The 16,910-nt window shown below is 39.1% G+C and overlaps 2 protein-coding genes across 4 annotated transcripts in view; both read left to right on the forward strand.

Moving 5' to 3' along the window:
* colec11 (collectin sub-family member 11) overlaps nucleotides 1-16,910 on the forward strand; it is a 284,310-nt gene that overhangs the window by 42,772 nt on the left and 224,628 nt on the right. The window lies entirely within an intron of this gene.
* Nucleotides 1-16,910, forward strand: part of LOC127455029 (unconventional myosin-VI) — a 103,215-nt gene that overhangs the window by 24,265 nt on the left and 62,040 nt on the right. For all 3 annotated transcript variants that reach the window (XR_007899620.1, XM_051722560.1, XM_051722562.1), the window contains exons 2-5: nucleotides 9,313-9,443; nucleotides 13,636-13,705; nucleotides 13,818-13,891; nucleotides 16,715-16,844. Coding sequence is in view for 2 of the 3 variants with exons in the window: in XM_051722560.1 (XP_051578520.1) it covers nucleotides 9,327-9,443; nucleotides 13,636-13,705; nucleotides 13,818-13,891; nucleotides 16,715-16,844 (391 nt within the window). In the remaining variant the exon portion in view is untranslated. The remainder of the gene's footprint in view (nucleotides 1-9,312; nucleotides 9,444-13,635; nucleotides 13,706-13,817; nucleotides 13,892-16,714; nucleotides 16,845-16,910) is intronic.

Genomic DNA, 16,910 nt, shown 5'->3' on the forward strand with positions numbered 1-16,910 from the left:
GGTACTGTGGGGTAATTTTCGTTAAGCAGGGTTAGGTTTAAGCCTACACAATAAAGCAAGACACCTTGGTTTCAAACTTTTGAACTTTATTTTTTATTTATTTTAACTAAAAATTCAAATGAAAGTGGGGGAAAAAAATGTGTGCAATTAAAATGTGTGTTATTCAGCTTTTTGAAAGATGGTTTTACAACAGTTGTCAACATCTCTCTGGCAAAGAACCTGCTTCATCTGTGCATTCTCTACCGGACCGGTATTTCGTTGTCCGTGAAAATACATCATGTGTGTGAATAAACTCGTATTGTTCCCTCCATATATATATATATACCCCTTTCCATTTACTGTCACGCAAGTATCTGTCTAAACATGCAGCCGGAAAATGAAGACATAAAAACAATTATAAATGTAAAAATAATAATTATAATGATGATAATAATCACTGATATAAATCATGGTTCAAGGTGAACGTGTTTTTGTATTATTTTATGTTTTAATCACAGATGTATAGGCTGCAGAGATGTGGTCACAATGAACTGCTCTGTGGAAATAAAGCGAGCTGAACTCAAAGCACCTCCTGAGCTGAGATATCTGAGGTCATTTACAGCACTCATAGACGATACTGTTCTTGCAAAAAAATAAATAAATTCAGAAGGCAGAAACAAATAAATAGTGAGAACCTTTTACATATGAGTGTTCCACGAGACAACATACATGCGCATAGACGGCTTTTCTGTCATCTTTTCTTAAAAATATAATAAACTGTTTCTTCAAGCGTGCGTCTTTGTGTCTACGGGCAAATTATTTGTAATATTAATTTGATAATAATAAGAACCTAAAAATAATTATTATTTAATACAAATATCATGTTGACATAGTCAAAGGCATCAGCTATTGACGATCACTCTGACCATCGTAGATTCCCGAGATCATCATCTGTCGGCACAACCCTAATGTGCATTTCTCTCTATAAATTAACAAAATGTTCAGACAGTCTCCTTGCTGGTTTTTCTAACACATTCAGAATCATTAACGCTGTTACTGCGGCTCGCTTCATGCGTGCACTTGTAAAATGTATATTTTATAGGCTCATTATTCTGATTTAGTATTTCTCTGTAATGTAGAACAGTCTTAGCAATGTTACTTATTCTTTCTCAGCCCTGGAACTCAAACCATTCTCTGATAGGCATCAGCTATTGGCGATCACTCTGACCATCGTAGATCCCCGAGATCATCGTCTGTCGGCACAACCCTAATATGCATTTCTCTCTATAAATTAACAAAATGTTCAGACAGTCTCCTTGCCGGTTTTTCTAACACATTCAGAATCATTACCGCTGTTGCTGCGGCTTGCTTCGTGCGTGCGCTTGTAAAATTTATATTTTATAGGCTCATTATTCCGATTTAGTATTTCTCTGTAATGTAGAACAGTCTTAGCAGTGTTACTTATAACATTCTTTCTCAGCCCTGGAACTCAAACATTTTGGTGAATACATGTTTACACGCTGACAGGGGATGAAAGTAGCTACGTGGTTAGCTAGTTAGCTGTAAGCTCATTGCCACGGAGCGTAAAAGATGGACTTTATTTACTTTCCAGCATTGTGTCTCACCAACTAGGTAACAACATAGCGTGAAATCAGCACTCAACAGACACAATCCACCACCACACCGTTGTCTGCTGAGCTGCAAAAAGATGCTCTGATGTTTACCTTTCAATCTGCTACATTACTGACTGCACTGACAAACTATAGCTGGCTAACAGCAAACAGACATGAGTGACATGGTTGCCAGGGATAGGGTTAACGTTATATTAGTTATATAAAATGATGGGGTCACTGAAATATCGGTCAGGCACTACTAAGCACTGATAGTATAAATGAAAAACACTTGTGGCTTTTGCTTTTTCTGTGTGCAGGGCATAGCAGTTTACAATCAAGTTTTGTCATACATATAGTAAACACACATACACACAGGCATCCAAATGTGTAAAGTATGGATGTGTATTCCGAACATAACACACTATCAATACAAATAAGGGGAAAAGTCATTTATTTGTTTTCTCAATGTTCTAACACTACTTAAACAACAAAAGTGCAGTAGAAGAAAACAAAAACATTTGTGCTAGAAAAAAGAAAAACAGAAAAAATTAGACTACATCTCACCTTCTTTGTGGGTCTGGCCATAAGACTGTGGCCTATTTATAGTGCTCAAGCTCTGATTTGTAAGTGAACTCATTATCTAAAATTGTTTTCACATGTGTCAGTGTGGAAAGGCAATTGGCGAAATAGTGTAGCAATGTAGAGACCAATGTTTACAGTTTTGCAAAAAATGTGTTATAAAATTACAAACTGAGTGTAAAGCAGATCACCTGATTATAACAGGAGAATTAAACTGAGTGCTCTAAGGAGTGAATTGTTAAGATCAGTGCAGTAGAGAAAAGAGATCAGATAGGGCCACCAGCTGTTCTCCCAAAAGGAGTATGTGCAGATGAAGACATCGCAGGAAGCAGTAGCTTAAATCCACTATTATAGGATAAGCCGTATCTGAAGTGCATAACAAGATCATTGAAAAATATGTATGGAGCAACAGGCATGGAGAATAGATTAATTCAACAGAACTGCTGTCTAGCTGAATAGAAGGCACAGTACTTCAGTCACCGTAAAACACTAGCTATGCCCCAAATGATGCACTATGCACTATGCAGAATACACTATGCACTCCGTGTAGTGTATGAATTTTCAAAGTGTGGTATTGTCCCAAATGGAACACTTATAATTTTTTTTACTACACGGAAGCAATCGGCGTTTAACAGCTGATGGAAGTAAAGTTTCAAACGCATGTGATGTGTAGTCGCTCGGTTCAATGCATAATTAACATATTCACACAACATGGGGTGATGGTTAAGTATTCAACACTCATTTTAAGAATTGTTTTGTCAGACCAGCATTCCAGCAAAGTAACTCTGCCCTTTCCGCTATGTATGGCAAGCCGCAAGCTCTGAGTGAATGAAGTGTCCAACATTCCACATTCTGTTTTGATGGTTGAAAAACTACATCATCCGGGTACTCGTAGTACACTTCTTTTTGTTACATTTTCAGTGTAAATGTACTACTCGCACTACTTGCAATAAAAAATGGTATAGAATAGTGCAGAAGTGTGCAGTTTGGGACTGCTGCTCGCTTTAGCAATAGCCAAACTCAGTTAAACACTTAGTTCTCAAATAATGTACAGATTCACACAGTGTGGGGTGAAGGTAGAGCATACAACTCACATTTGCAAGGAGATGTCTTTCACCAGTTGCCACATTCACCATTAAGTATAATTGTTTTGTCAGGCCCGCATTGCAGCCAGGTACACACACACACACACACACACACACACACATATATATATATATATACGCAGCTTCCTCCTCCTCCAACTCCAACACCAGAGAAACCCAGTTGGCATGTATGCCCTTAACCGCCCTCTCCAATGACAGCCAGCATGTAGCCGATGGTTGTTTTAGGCTCAACTTGTCGTGTTCCTCCATTTCGTTTTGGAGTTCATTTAATCTGTGTGTTCGAATGGGGGAATTCTTGTAGTATGTGTATATGTTATTAATAGTGGTGACGTATGCACTTATTTCACGCACAGCCTTGGAGCCTGTGCGCACCACAGTGAACGTTTAACAGGTAGGGACAGTCATTCTGATGCAGCTGTTGTGCAACTCCGGCCTTTCGACCCACTATCACACTCGCTCCATCACTTCCCAGTCCAACTATCCGAGCCATAGCTACACCACGGCCTGTCAACACATCTTTTATTTTTGCTGTGATGCATTCTGCAGTGCCAGAGGGTATTAAATGAGGCTCCCCTCTCTGCTGAAGTGTCAGGTATGTGATCAGCATTTTCTCAACCGTGATATTAGTAGTTTCATCTACTATTATCCCGACGTATCTGCTGTTGGCGAGGCGGTCATCCACTGCGCTGGTTATGGTCATTGCTATAGCCTCCTCCATCTGACTGACAGTGTCGTGGTGGGTGTACGTGTGTGCACTGTTCAGGTTTGGACACCCAGCAGACTCTAAGAGGTGTATTAGGTTAGGATATAGCTGGCTTGGGGTGTTTGTATTTGCCATATGCAACACAACCTTAAGCTGTGTTTTTAATGCCTCATTACAGGCAGCCTGTGATTTCTCTACATGCTTGACCATTGCCACGCTCTGGTTGACCACCCGTGAAGTTTCGATGTGGCTATGATCATTCAAAGCTGATTTCTGCATCGTCGTGCACTCTTGGACAGATCCGTTACTCATGTTAGCTTTTATGCAGATGTTGCAGAAAATTTTGCCACCTTCCCTCCTTAGCCACGTGAACTCCTGCTCCCACTGAACCTGGTACTCCCTCCTGACCTCCTTGCTGCCACTTGCTTGCCCCGTAACATTAACTGCCGGTGACTGATAAACGTTGTCTGTTGTTTGTCCTTCATCCTCCACCGCATCTGCATTAGCCCCTCTTTTTTCACCTCTTTTATCAGCAACATCACAACTATTTGCACCCCACAGCTGTAGAGAAACTTTTTACACTCAGCTGCCATGACATTTTTAAAATTGTATGTAGCGGTGACTAAAGCTACACAGGACAAAGATGTCATGCACTGAGATCAAAGACGAGACAATACTAGATAATAGCTAATTAATATGCGCTTTCACCACCAACTGGACAGTGGCGAGAATTACAGTTACAAGTTACAATAGATCACCCTCTGTGTAATCCGTCAAAATGATGGACGGCCTTCAGACTTTTCCGTCACTGCTAAAAAAAAAATCGACCAATGACGGAAAATATTTGGTTAACGCGACCTCAGGTACCCACCTGAGGGCAAGTGCCTCACAGGACATGGGGGGTACCCCTGCCTGACATCCCCCATCACCATCATGACCCCCTATCGGGAGCCTGTTGCATCCCCAGTTGAGGCCCGCTACAACAGGAACCATTCCAGGGCCAGGTGAGTGATTGAGAGGGCCTTTGACATGTTAAAAACACGGTGGAGGTCCATCTTTTTCATAGCACATGAGGTGAGCTCAAACTTCGTCCCCATTGTTGTGACATTCTGTATAATTTTACACATCATGTGCTTTGCCACCGGTGACATCATCGAAGCAGATGTACAGTGCATCCGGAAAGTATTCACAGCGCTTCACTTTTTCCACATTTTGTTATGTTACAGCCTTATTCTAAAATGGATTAAATTCATTATTTTCCTCAAAATTCTACAAACAGTACCCCATAATGACAACGTGAAAGAAGTTTGTTTGAAATCTTAATTTTGTTATGTTTGTCAAATTTATTAAAAATAAAAAACGAAAAAAATCACATGTACATAAGTATTCACAGCCTTTGCTCAATACTTTGTTGAAGCACCTTTGTCACTAATTACAGCCTCAAGTCTTTTTGAGTATGATGCTACAAGCTTGGCACACCTATTTACATTTACATTTACATTTACATTTATTCATTTGGACGACGCTTTTATCCAAAGCGACTTACAAGAGAGGAAAACATAAGTGAATTATCTTAGGAGTCAGTGGTGTGAAAAGTGCTGTATTACAAAGTATCACTAGCATCATAATAGTATTCAAAACAGAAAAAAGTGCAACAGAATTTTTTATTTATTTATTTATTTATTTTTTATTGACTGGTTAAGTGCTCATGGAAAAGATGTGCTTTTAGTCATTTTTTGAAGACAGAGAGTGAGTCAGCTTCACGGATGGAGTTGGGAAGATTGTTCCACCAACGTGGTATGATGAAGCTGAAAGACCGGGAAAGCGTTTTGGGCAGTTTCTCCCATTCTTCTTTGCAGGACCTCTCAAGCTCCATCAGGTTGGATGGGGAACATCGGTGCACAGCCATTTTCAGATCTCTCCAGAGATGTTCAATCGGGTTCAAGTCTGGGCTTTGGCTGGGCCACTCAAGGACATTCACAGAGTTGTACCGTAGCCACTCCTTTGTTATCTTGGCTGTGTGCTCAGGGTCGTTGTCCTGTTGGAAGATGAACCTTCGCCCCAGTCTGAGGTCCAGAGCGCTCTGGAGCAGGTTTTCATCAAGGATGTCTCTGTACATTTCTGCGTTCATCTTTCCCTCGATCCTGACTAGTCTCCCAGTTCCTGCCGCTGATAAACATCCTCACAGCATGATGCTGCCACAACCATGCTTCACTGTAGGGATGGTATTGGCCAGGCGATGAGCGGTGCCTGGTTTCCTCCAGACATGACGCTTGCCATTCAGGCCAAAGAGTTCAATCTTTGTTTCTCATGGTCTGAGAGTCCTTCAGGTGCCTTTTGGCAAACTCCAGGAGGGCTGTCATGTGCCTTTTACTGAGGAGTGGCTACCGTCTGGCCACTCTACCATACAGGCCTGATTGGTGGAGTGCTGCAGAGATGGTTGTTCATCTGGAAGGTTCTCCTCTCTCCACAGAGAAACGCTGGAGCTCTGTCAGAGTGACCATTGGGTTCTTGGTCACCTCCCTGACTAAGGCCCTTCTCCCCCGATAGCTCAGTTTGGCTGGGCGGCCAGCTCTAGGAAGAGTCCTGGTGGTTCCAAACTTCCATTTACGGATGATGGAGGCCACTGTGCTCATTGGGACCTTCAATGCTGCAGAAATTTTTCTGTACCCTTCCCCAGATCTGTGCCTCAATACAATCCTGTCTCAGAGGTCTACAGACAATTCCTTGGACTTCATGGCTTGGTTTGTGCTCTGACATGCACTGTTAACTGTGGGACCTTATATAGACAGGTGTGTGCCTTTCCAAATCATGTCCAATCAACTGAATTTACCACAGGTGGACTCCAATCAAGTTGTAGAAACATCTCAAGGATGATCAGTGGAAACAGGATGCACCTGAGCTCAATTTTGAGTGTCATGGCAAAGGCTGTGAATACTTCGTTTTTTATTTTTAATAAATTTACAAAGATTTCAAACAAACTTCTTTCACGTTGTCATTATGGGGTATTGTTTGTAGAATTTTGGGAAAATAATGAATTTAATCCATTTTGGAATAAGGCTGTAACATAACAAAATGTGGAAAAAGTGAAGCATTGTGAATACTTTCCGGATGCACTGTAGATGCCGATGATGATGTCAACAACGACGACAATGCCGAACCCTGAGAATTGGTGTGTGGTGACGTCATGAGGAACCGTCTGGCAGCAGCAGTTTCCGCACCTGGTATCCACATTCCCGCTCTCATTGAACATAACTATGTTTAGCAGTAAAACGACCATGAGTTCCCATCATCCATCTCAACTTTCCCCTGTAATAATGTTCTGAAAACTCGCACACTAGATTAAACATAACAATACATTTTTCAAACCCTTGGTTTTAGATATCTGCATTAATAAATAAAATAGTATATTACTTTAAATAATATTTTAAACACTAAATAAAATATTGACCTTTCCTCCTATGGACAATCACTTTTCTATATATTTTTTTTTTATTGTTGTTTGTCATTTGATGCCACCAAATTGCAAAAGATTATTGGATTGGATTCTGATAAAACTGCTGTTTTTTTGACCAATAAAATCTTCTGTTGAAACTAACCATGAAATTAACTCTCTTGCTTTTCTCTCCTCCCTCTGCTGGGCCTCCTCCTCTCTCTTTGCCTCCCTTTCCTCCAGCTCCCTCAGGTACTGTAAAAGATCACTCTCACTGGACCCTCTCTTTCTTTTGTGCACGACATCAGATGGGCCAGCATGAGAGGGAGAGGAATCAACAGCAACATCCTGGCTGCCAGATTGGATTAGCAGTGGTGGAGTGATGGATGGCTTAGATCCTAATGCAGCATCAATCACCCCATACCACTTCCAGGATGCTGCTGTGGATTCCCCTCCCTCTGTGCTGACCCTTGACTGTAGACACTTAAGATCCTGTAACAGGTGTGGGAAAACAAAAAGAAACAAAAGAAAGTTAACAGATGCCAATTTTTGGAGGATTTAAAGGCAGAAATGTGAAGCTTATAATTTTATAAAAACAGATTAATTCTTCTGTTAAAATGTTAGTTTTATTTGAGCTGTAAAGTTATTTAAATCATTATTTTAGGTTTTAGAGCATTATGATTTCATGGCAACGAAGTAGTAAAATTGAATATAACTTTACACACCAAAGATCAGACTAAAATCATGTTAACAGGCATATTATTTAGGTCTTGTGGCAGTGTAGTAGTATCTATGACAATACAGAAAATGACAAGCAACAAGATATTCACTTACTTTATATTTCTGTTTGAGATTCTCCCATTTCTTTTTTTTTACCCATGCCAGTGTAACCTCCCCATGCAGACTGTTTTCATGGATGAAGGTTCTTAAGAACACAAAACACAAAAGAGCAATAAATCAGTACATTTGCTGACAATAATAACAATATCAGGGAATTTAATGGAAACTAAAGGTAAAAAAGGCCATATAGCCTGAGCATAATACATTTGACTTTTATTAAGTGGATTACTATGTTAAAGTATGAACACATTTTGAAAAAATAACAATAAAAACAGCTAGAATAGATTTTAAATGATTTTCCCCTCAACTTCCCTATTCATTCATATAAAAATGTTGGATTGCCAACTGTTCTGTTAGATGGGACGTCCCGTATTGCTTTCCTATTGTCTCTTATTTTCAGGGTGAGCCCCTCGAGGAATTCTCAAGTTCAGCTCAAGGGATGCTTGAGGGACACACCTCTGCCAAATCTCTGGTCGGGGATGTCCGACATCCCGTTTTGAATGCATTTTGTTCAGTACTGAAGCTGAAGCTGCTAAACACCACCCACTTGTCCCAAATTTATTTGGGAGCAACAGTGTGCCGACGTTGTTGTTAGTTTTTATGGATATATATTTTTTGGTTGTGTACCTGGATTCAAAGCATGGATGTGCATGCTTTCTATGATCCTAGAATGTAATAGAAACTTGGGGTTGTGCTCTTTTGACTTGTGCCAGTACGCAACCAAATAGGAATTCCCTGTCATCACCCACAAGCACCACACGCATTTTTGTCAGAAAATGTACAAATCTAGGTACAGTATTCAATTGTACAGCTTACATACCAACTTTTAAGTAGTAAATGCAACAAGGAGTTGTTTTACTTTTATTTAAAGAAATAGCCTTGTTAGCCACCATTTTCAGCAATCACAAAAGCCATTTTGTGTACAGTCAGATGGGGTTTGTTAAACAAAACACAGTAATTGCTTTTCTGTTGGGCAAGCTTTGCATACTGTAAGCCATTTCCCAGTCTTTACTCTTAATCCTTTGTGTGTGTATGTGTGTGTGTGTGTGTGTCCTTTAGAGCTGCGGGGTGCAATGGAGGATGGGAAGCCTGTGTGGGCGCCCCACCCAACCGATGGGTTCCAGCTGGGCATAATAGTGGACATTGGTGCAGACACACTCACCATAGAACCTCTCAGTCAGCGAGGAAAGGTAAGTTGTCAACTGTACTGCCATTGAAACACATCCCATAAAGTTTTGGTTAAGTTCTGTCATCATTTACTTACTCTCATTTCGTTCCAAACCTGTATGACATTCTAACTTTCGTAGTACACAAAAAGAGATGTTAGGCAGAATATTAGCCTCAGTCACCATTTACTTTCATTGTATGGAAAAAAGATGCAATGAAAGTGAATTCTGACCGTGTTCCACAGAGGAAAGAAAGTCATACAGATTTGGAACAAAGCGAGGGTGAGTAAATAGGTGGTGGGCGTTGATTAATGTTCAAGTGAGGGGAAACTTGTAATAAAGCAACAGCTTTGTTGCTAAGCACCCATGATGTCTTAACCATCTGTATGCAGCAGATCATGTGATCACCGTTTGTAGGTGTTTGTGGTGACAGTGCTGATTTCTTCACATTGTACTCTTGATTGACTTTATGATGTGTTAAAAATGCCTCCAGGTATCTGAGCAATATGTAAAATGTGAGAACGTTTATGTAGAATAGTGCTGTGTCATATAAGGGTGTCACTTGCAGGAGCTTTGAATAAGTAATAAATGCTACCTGCTGCAGGTGCGCTGCTCATATTACACTCGGGGCAGTTTCATTAGAGAAAAAATCCACCTGTGCCACAATTACTTACTCCCTTAGAGACAGCATCTCTGTGTATGTGTTTGTGTGTGTGGGCAGCTTTTATGCTGGCAATTTTTAAAAATGACCTCAGAAGAATAGAAAAAACAAACAAACAGACAAACCATACATGGAGAAATTTTCATAAAGGGAATAAATAATGTTGTACCCCTCATCTACAAAGGACACAAGTTGAATTTTAGGGTTAGGGCTTGGATCAATCTTTAGTAAATATAATTAGCTTATATTAAAAACATTGATAGTGTGTAAGGAATTTACACTTGAATATATACAGTGGCCCCAAAACGTGTTTGGCAACTTAAACCACACTTAAAAATGCATGAATGCCATTGCAGTAGCTAACAAAATGTAATATCAAAGCAAGTTAGGTACAAGATTTTAAAGGTTTTAAATGGATATAACAATAGATATACTATACTACTATCAAAATGAAGACAAAAAGTATTTGGACACTTTGTGGTTAACCTAATTGGAACATCTCCGTAGTAGAGGTCGACCAACAGAGGATTTTGGTGATACCTATATCTAAGGTGGGGAAGATGGCCGATATTGGCCGATTAATCGGTTAGTTTTTAAAATTGATTTATAGAACAAAAACTTTCTTAGCCTTTCCTTATTTATTGTGCAACCAATTCCTAATAATAACCAGAAACAAATTAAGATTTGGAGCATAATGCTGGACTATGAACATGCCCGAAATACACTTATATCGGGACTCTTATTTTAAAATGATGGAGACATGGCTCCATTACAATACTCTATATTGAACTATTTACTAAATTAAGCTTTGCCTATATATTCACCAGATTAAGGACTTTGTATATATATATTTTACCAGATGAGGTTTTTTATTATTATTCATTAGATATGAAGTATGTGTTGATGGGGAACATTTCCATTTAGTCACATTTTTCTTAACATGCCCTTGCTTTAATTTAGAACACTTGATTAACTAATCAGAATAATCAAATTTGCATTGAAGTGAGGATAAAAATATAGATGAAAATGATCAGTCTGTGATTGTTTTTATTTCACATCTAGAGGCTGCTGTTTTACTGTATAACAAAGTTGCACTAACTGTAGACTCCTCTAGCACCAGCCACAGTGGAAGAAAAAAATAATATTGTCAACTATCGGCATAGTTTCCAAAAAGCAACTATCGGCACCGATTAATCGGTAAAACCGGTATATCGGTCTACCTCTAGTTCATAGGTAATGTGATGAAATACACCTGTGGTTATTCTGCTAGAATACCTGTGTGAACTTGAAGGGAATTTACTTTATACATTTGCGTAAAGGACCATGAGACCTATTGGTTAAAAATAATTTAATTTTTTTTTAAAGTATTGCATCATTTGTTTCCAAATACTTTAGAGCCACTGTACAGCATATTGACAGTTGTATGTGTTTTTATGACCTTGAAGTTTGTACAACCTCAATTTCGAAAAAATTTGGACAGTATGAAAAATGCTAATAAAAACAAAAAGGAGTAATTTGTAAATTATATTCACCCTTTGCTATATTGAAAGCACCACAATTTTTTTATTTTTTTTATTTGCAGTCTCAAAATTGAGATGGGCAATTTAAGACTAATACATTTTACGAGTTGAAATAACAAGGCGATGTTAAACAGGTGAGGCAATTGTGTCATAGTACTGTATACTGTATAATGAGCCTCCAAAAACAGCCTAGTCCTTCAAGAGCAAGGATCATTCAAGACTTGTCAATTTGCCAACAGATGCTTCAGCAAATAATCCAGCACTTTGAGAACAATGTTCCCCAAAAACAAATTGGAAGGATTTTGGGCATTTCACCCTCTACAGTGCACAATATTATTAAAAGATTAAAGGAATCTGGTCAAATCTTGGTGCGTAAAGGGCAAGACGAAAACCACTTCTGAATGTGCGTGATCTCTGATCCCTCAGACATCACTGTCTTAAAAAACATCATTCATCTGTATGGATATCATGAACATTGCTTGTGATTACTTTAGTAAACCTTTGTTAGTCAACACCACTCGCCACTGCATCCACAGATGCAAGTTAAGACTTACTATGCAAAGCAGAAGCCCTACATCAACACTGTCCAGAAGCGCTGCTACCTTCTTTGGGCTCGGTCTCATCTTAGATGGAAATTAGAACAGTGGAACTGTGTTTTTTGGTCCGAAGAGTCCACATTTAAAAACGTTTTTGAAAAACACAGCCATTGTGTTATCCGGGCCAAAGAGGAAAAGGACCATCCAAGCTGTTATTAGTGTCAGGTCCAAAAGCCAGTGTCTGTATGGGCCAGGGGTGTGTCAGTGCCCATGGCATGGGTAACTCCCACATCTGTGAGAACACCTTGAATGCAGACAGATATGTACAAATTTTGGAGCAAAATATACTGCCATCCAGCACCGTCTTTTCCAGGGAAGTCCCTGCATTTTCCAGCAGGACAACTTCAAACCACGTGCTTCCCAGATTTCTAGTGCATGGCTGTGTGATCAGAGTGTGGTTGCTAGATTGGCCTGCCTGCAGTCCTGATCTGTCTCCAATTGAGAATGTGTGGTGCATTATGATGCACACCATACAGAAACGAAGACCTCGTTCAATTGTGCAGCTGAAGACCTGCATAATGGATGAATGGTGGAAAATTCCACTTTCTAAACTTAAACTTGTGTCTTTAGTGCCCAAATGCTTAATAAGTGTTAGAAGAAATGGTGATGTTTCACCGTGGTAAACACTCGACTGTCACAACTTTTTTGGAGCGTTGCAATCATCTGATTTAAAAAACAAAACAAACAGATGAAATTCACAGAGTAAAATATCATATAATGTGTAGTTGTAGAGCTTTCTATATAGCAAAGGATGATTATAATTTACAAATCACTCATTTTTGTTTTTATTAGCATTTTTCATACTGTCCCAACTTTTTCAGAATTGGGGTTGTAATATTCTGTAACTTTCCTGTGGGTTCCTTATGAAAATGTCTTGCATAAAAGTGAAGGAATGGAATAATGTAAAACAGGAATGTCAGTTGGGTTGAGATGGGTTTTCCAGTAAAAGGTCAGCCTGTCTGCTTTCTCTATGAATAACACGGCACTATAATCGGCAGTTTTGGGTGTCTTATAATGTGTCATGTAATTGATTTCACAGCTTATGTTCTCACCTTTCACATTAACATGACTTTACTGTTTCTGTTCAGCCATTTTGGCCACCATTAGACACAATCCATCATGGTTGACCTAGCATTGCTCTTCTGTGCCATTCACGTCGTAATAATCGAAGACCTTGAGTGTTTATGGCTTTTACACCTCGCCTAAAGTAACCAGGTAGTGTCTGGAATGAGAGAACAAATGGCTGCCATCATCTACTTGTTTTTTAGCCCATTAATGTTTTCTACTCATCTGTGTGGTTGTAAAAGTTGGATGCTTTATTAAACAATATGAATAAATGGTAATATGTGTCAACATAGACTTTAGCAGTTATTGGCAGGCTAGGTTTTTCATTTGGCCAGATGTCACCAAGTTGATGATGCTCATTTTGTCTTTTGCAGACCTTCCTGACTCCCATCAACCAAGTCTTCCCTGCTGAGGACGATGTGAACAAACACATGGAAGACAACTGTAAGTGTACAACTTTTATTTTGGGTGCATCAGCCTTTGGTATAACATATATCAATTTTTGGGTGGGCTTGTTATGATATGCTTGTTATTTATGTATTTACTTTGCTTCCAGGTTCTCTTATGTATTTGAACGAGGCCACACTTCTGAACAACATTCGTATCCGTTACAGCAAAGATTTGATCTATGTAAGTAAAATGCCACTTCCTTTTTCCTTTGTTTTTTTATTTTTAAAGTCATCAATTAAGAGCCCTTTTGTTCTACAACCAGAAATAAACTCTATGTAAGTACGCATTACTTAATATTCTTAATATGACTTAATATGTGATGGTAACAAACCTCAGTAATCAAGGGGGCCATAGAGTTACCTTTTAAATGTCTGTGCCATTAAACCAGATGTGTTATTCAGGTAGCTAGATATAAACACGTTTACTGACTTTATATTTTGAGATTCTCCTCAAACTGTTGTTTCGCCATGACAGTAGTTAAAACTGTATAAGACAGTTTATGCTATTGCCAAAATGCAGTGTGTACTTGCGTAGCATTATGAATTGTGTTTGAACACATTTGCCTACTGACAAGACCTTTTAAGGTGTATGTTTTTATGTGGAACGCAAAAGGAAAAATTTTAAATCATTGTTTTGGTCATCTTTTAAAGTGCCATAAAAGTAGTCCATGCATGCGTCCTATAACAAGTCTTCTGAAAGCATGCAATTGAGTTGCTTTTCAGTGAAAATCTTGATGTCTGTTGCATGTTCATTAGCAATATGAGAGAAGCTTTTGTCTTTAGCACTAAAAAAAGAGAGTTCTCACCAATGCTGAAAAAACAAAAACAAAAAACGCTACTAAATTCATACTTTGCAAGTCAGGATATTTTTAAATATACACTCACTGAGCTCTTTATTAGGAACACTATGGTCCTAATAAACTGCACGACGTGGTCTTCTAATGTTGTAGTCCAACTGCCTCAAGGTTCGATGTGTTGTGTTTTCTGAGATGCTATTCTGCTCACTACAATTGTACAGAGGTGTTATCTGAGTGCTGAGACTTTCTGAGTGCTTGAACCAGTCTAGACATTCTCTGTTGACCTATCTCATCAACAAGGTGTTTCCGACCACAGAACTGGATGTTTTTTGTTTTTGGCACCATTCTGAGTAAACTCTAGAGACTGTTGTGCGTTAAAATCCCAGGAGATCAGCAGTTACAGAAATACTCAAACCAGACTGTCTGGCACCAACAATCATGCCACAGTCTAAATCACTAAGATCAAAAATTTTTTTCCCATTCTAATGGTTGATGTGAACATTAACTGAAGCTCCTGACCCGTATCTGCGTGATTTTATGCATTGCACTGCTGCCACATGATTGTCTGATTAAATAACCGCATGAATAAGTAGGTGTACAAGTGTTCCTAATAAAGTGCTCAGTGAATGTACAATATATAATAAATTCAGAAACATGATTTTCTTATTAATCAAAGCCCCAGATCTAATGGGATTGAAATAAAAATGTAAATAGTTTCAGACCATTACATCTTAAACAAATGCATGATTCATTAACTGTTGTGTTTAACAGTCACCTCAGGGCAATACTAGGCTTCCAGATTCACACAAACCCCCCCAGATCTGATTGGCAGGCGTGTTTGCAGGTACAGAGCTGATGGGCATTTTATTGTTGTGCTCCAGCGACCCTTATTAGCCTCCCATCTAAAAATTGGCGGTCCTGCTGTCAGTGCATGCTCAACAGCACAGCGCCTGTCAGGAGAGTGCCCGGGCTCTGCCCTAGTGTGACTGCACGTCTCAGATGACACAGCTAATCCTGCCCAGACGCTATCGAGTTGCCCAATGCACTTAATTAGGTCCTATGAGGTCGCGCTTCTCCATGCAACACAGAAAACCTAAAAGACTGAGGCTTTGAATGACAGCAGTGGTCGAGAGATGAGAGTGGGGTGTGGAGTTGCACTGGTTTGTTTAACTAAAAAGTGTGTACTTGTTACCAAATAAAGATCTATGTTTAGACAGACCTAAAGGTGATTTGGGTCATTTTCAACTATATTGATGAAATAGTTCACCCAATAATGAAAATTCTGTCATTATTTTCTCACCCTCATGTCATTTCAAACCCACATTTTTTTCTCTCCATAGATCAGAATTTTTCAGTGAACTTGAGTTCTTTTCAAAACTTCTTTTTCTTCTTTTCCTTAAAATGACAGTTCATAGTGACCAGTCTCTAAAAAACTACAGAAAGCACCTTAGAAGTAGACCATATGGCTTCTGTGCTACATTCCAAGTCTTCTGAAGCCACACAATAGCTTTATGTGAGGAGCCTTTATTCACTAAATATGTATCATATGCTTTAGCTCTCAAAGTGAATATGGCACTGGTCACTGTGAACTGTGAAATAAAATGTTTACTTTTGTGTTCCATGGAAAAAAATAACAAAATGAGTTTGGAATGACATGTTTGCAAGGAAATAATTACAGATTTTGCATTTTTAGGTGAACTATTGCTTCAAAGTACTTTCTCCTATCACACTTTAATGTGCAAAGATAACAAAATGTAAGTGTTCCAATAGTTCTATGAAGGTGCATAAGTAGGGTTGCCACTTTTGAAGTTGTAAAATATGGGACACACTCTCTAGAGTTTTTGACCTGTGGGGGTGGTTGAGGTTGGGAATGTTCCATTACCACACTCTACACAGGTGTGCTAAGGAACTTATTTTAGCACAACATGTGGACTTTTCAGACAGTCCCTTACCACCGTAGGCAAAATTTCCAATGAATATCAAGGTTATAGTAACGATCTTGAATGATTTCGCAGTGACTGCATCAGACCAGCTTAAATAGGGGACTAATCGCGTCCCGTATTGATTTGATACGGGACGCATCATGTTATCTTTTAATATGGGACGATCCCAAATTTACGGGATGGGTGGCAACTCGATGCATCATACAAACTCATGTACCAAAGCACAAATATTTTAATAGTTTTATGAACTCTGTTTTATTTTAGACATTTGTGGCCAACATCCTGATTGCCGTGAACCCGTATTTCGACATCCCTAAACTCTATACTCCAGAGTCCATCAAGAACTATCACGGATGCTCTTTGGGGACACTGCCTCCTCATGTCTTCGCTATCGGTGAGAACATCTTTGCTACAGGACACATATAGTTAAAGTTATAAGTGGAAAGTCTTTCTCTATGGA

This window comes from Myxocyprinus asiaticus, chromosome 17, assembly GCF_019703515.2.
Source record: "Myxocyprinus asiaticus isolate MX2 ecotype Aquarium Trade chromosome 17, UBuf_Myxa_2, whole genome shotgun sequence".
NCBI classification, from domain to species: Eukaryota; Metazoa; Chordata; class Actinopteri; order Cypriniformes; family Catostomidae; genus Myxocyprinus; species Myxocyprinus asiaticus.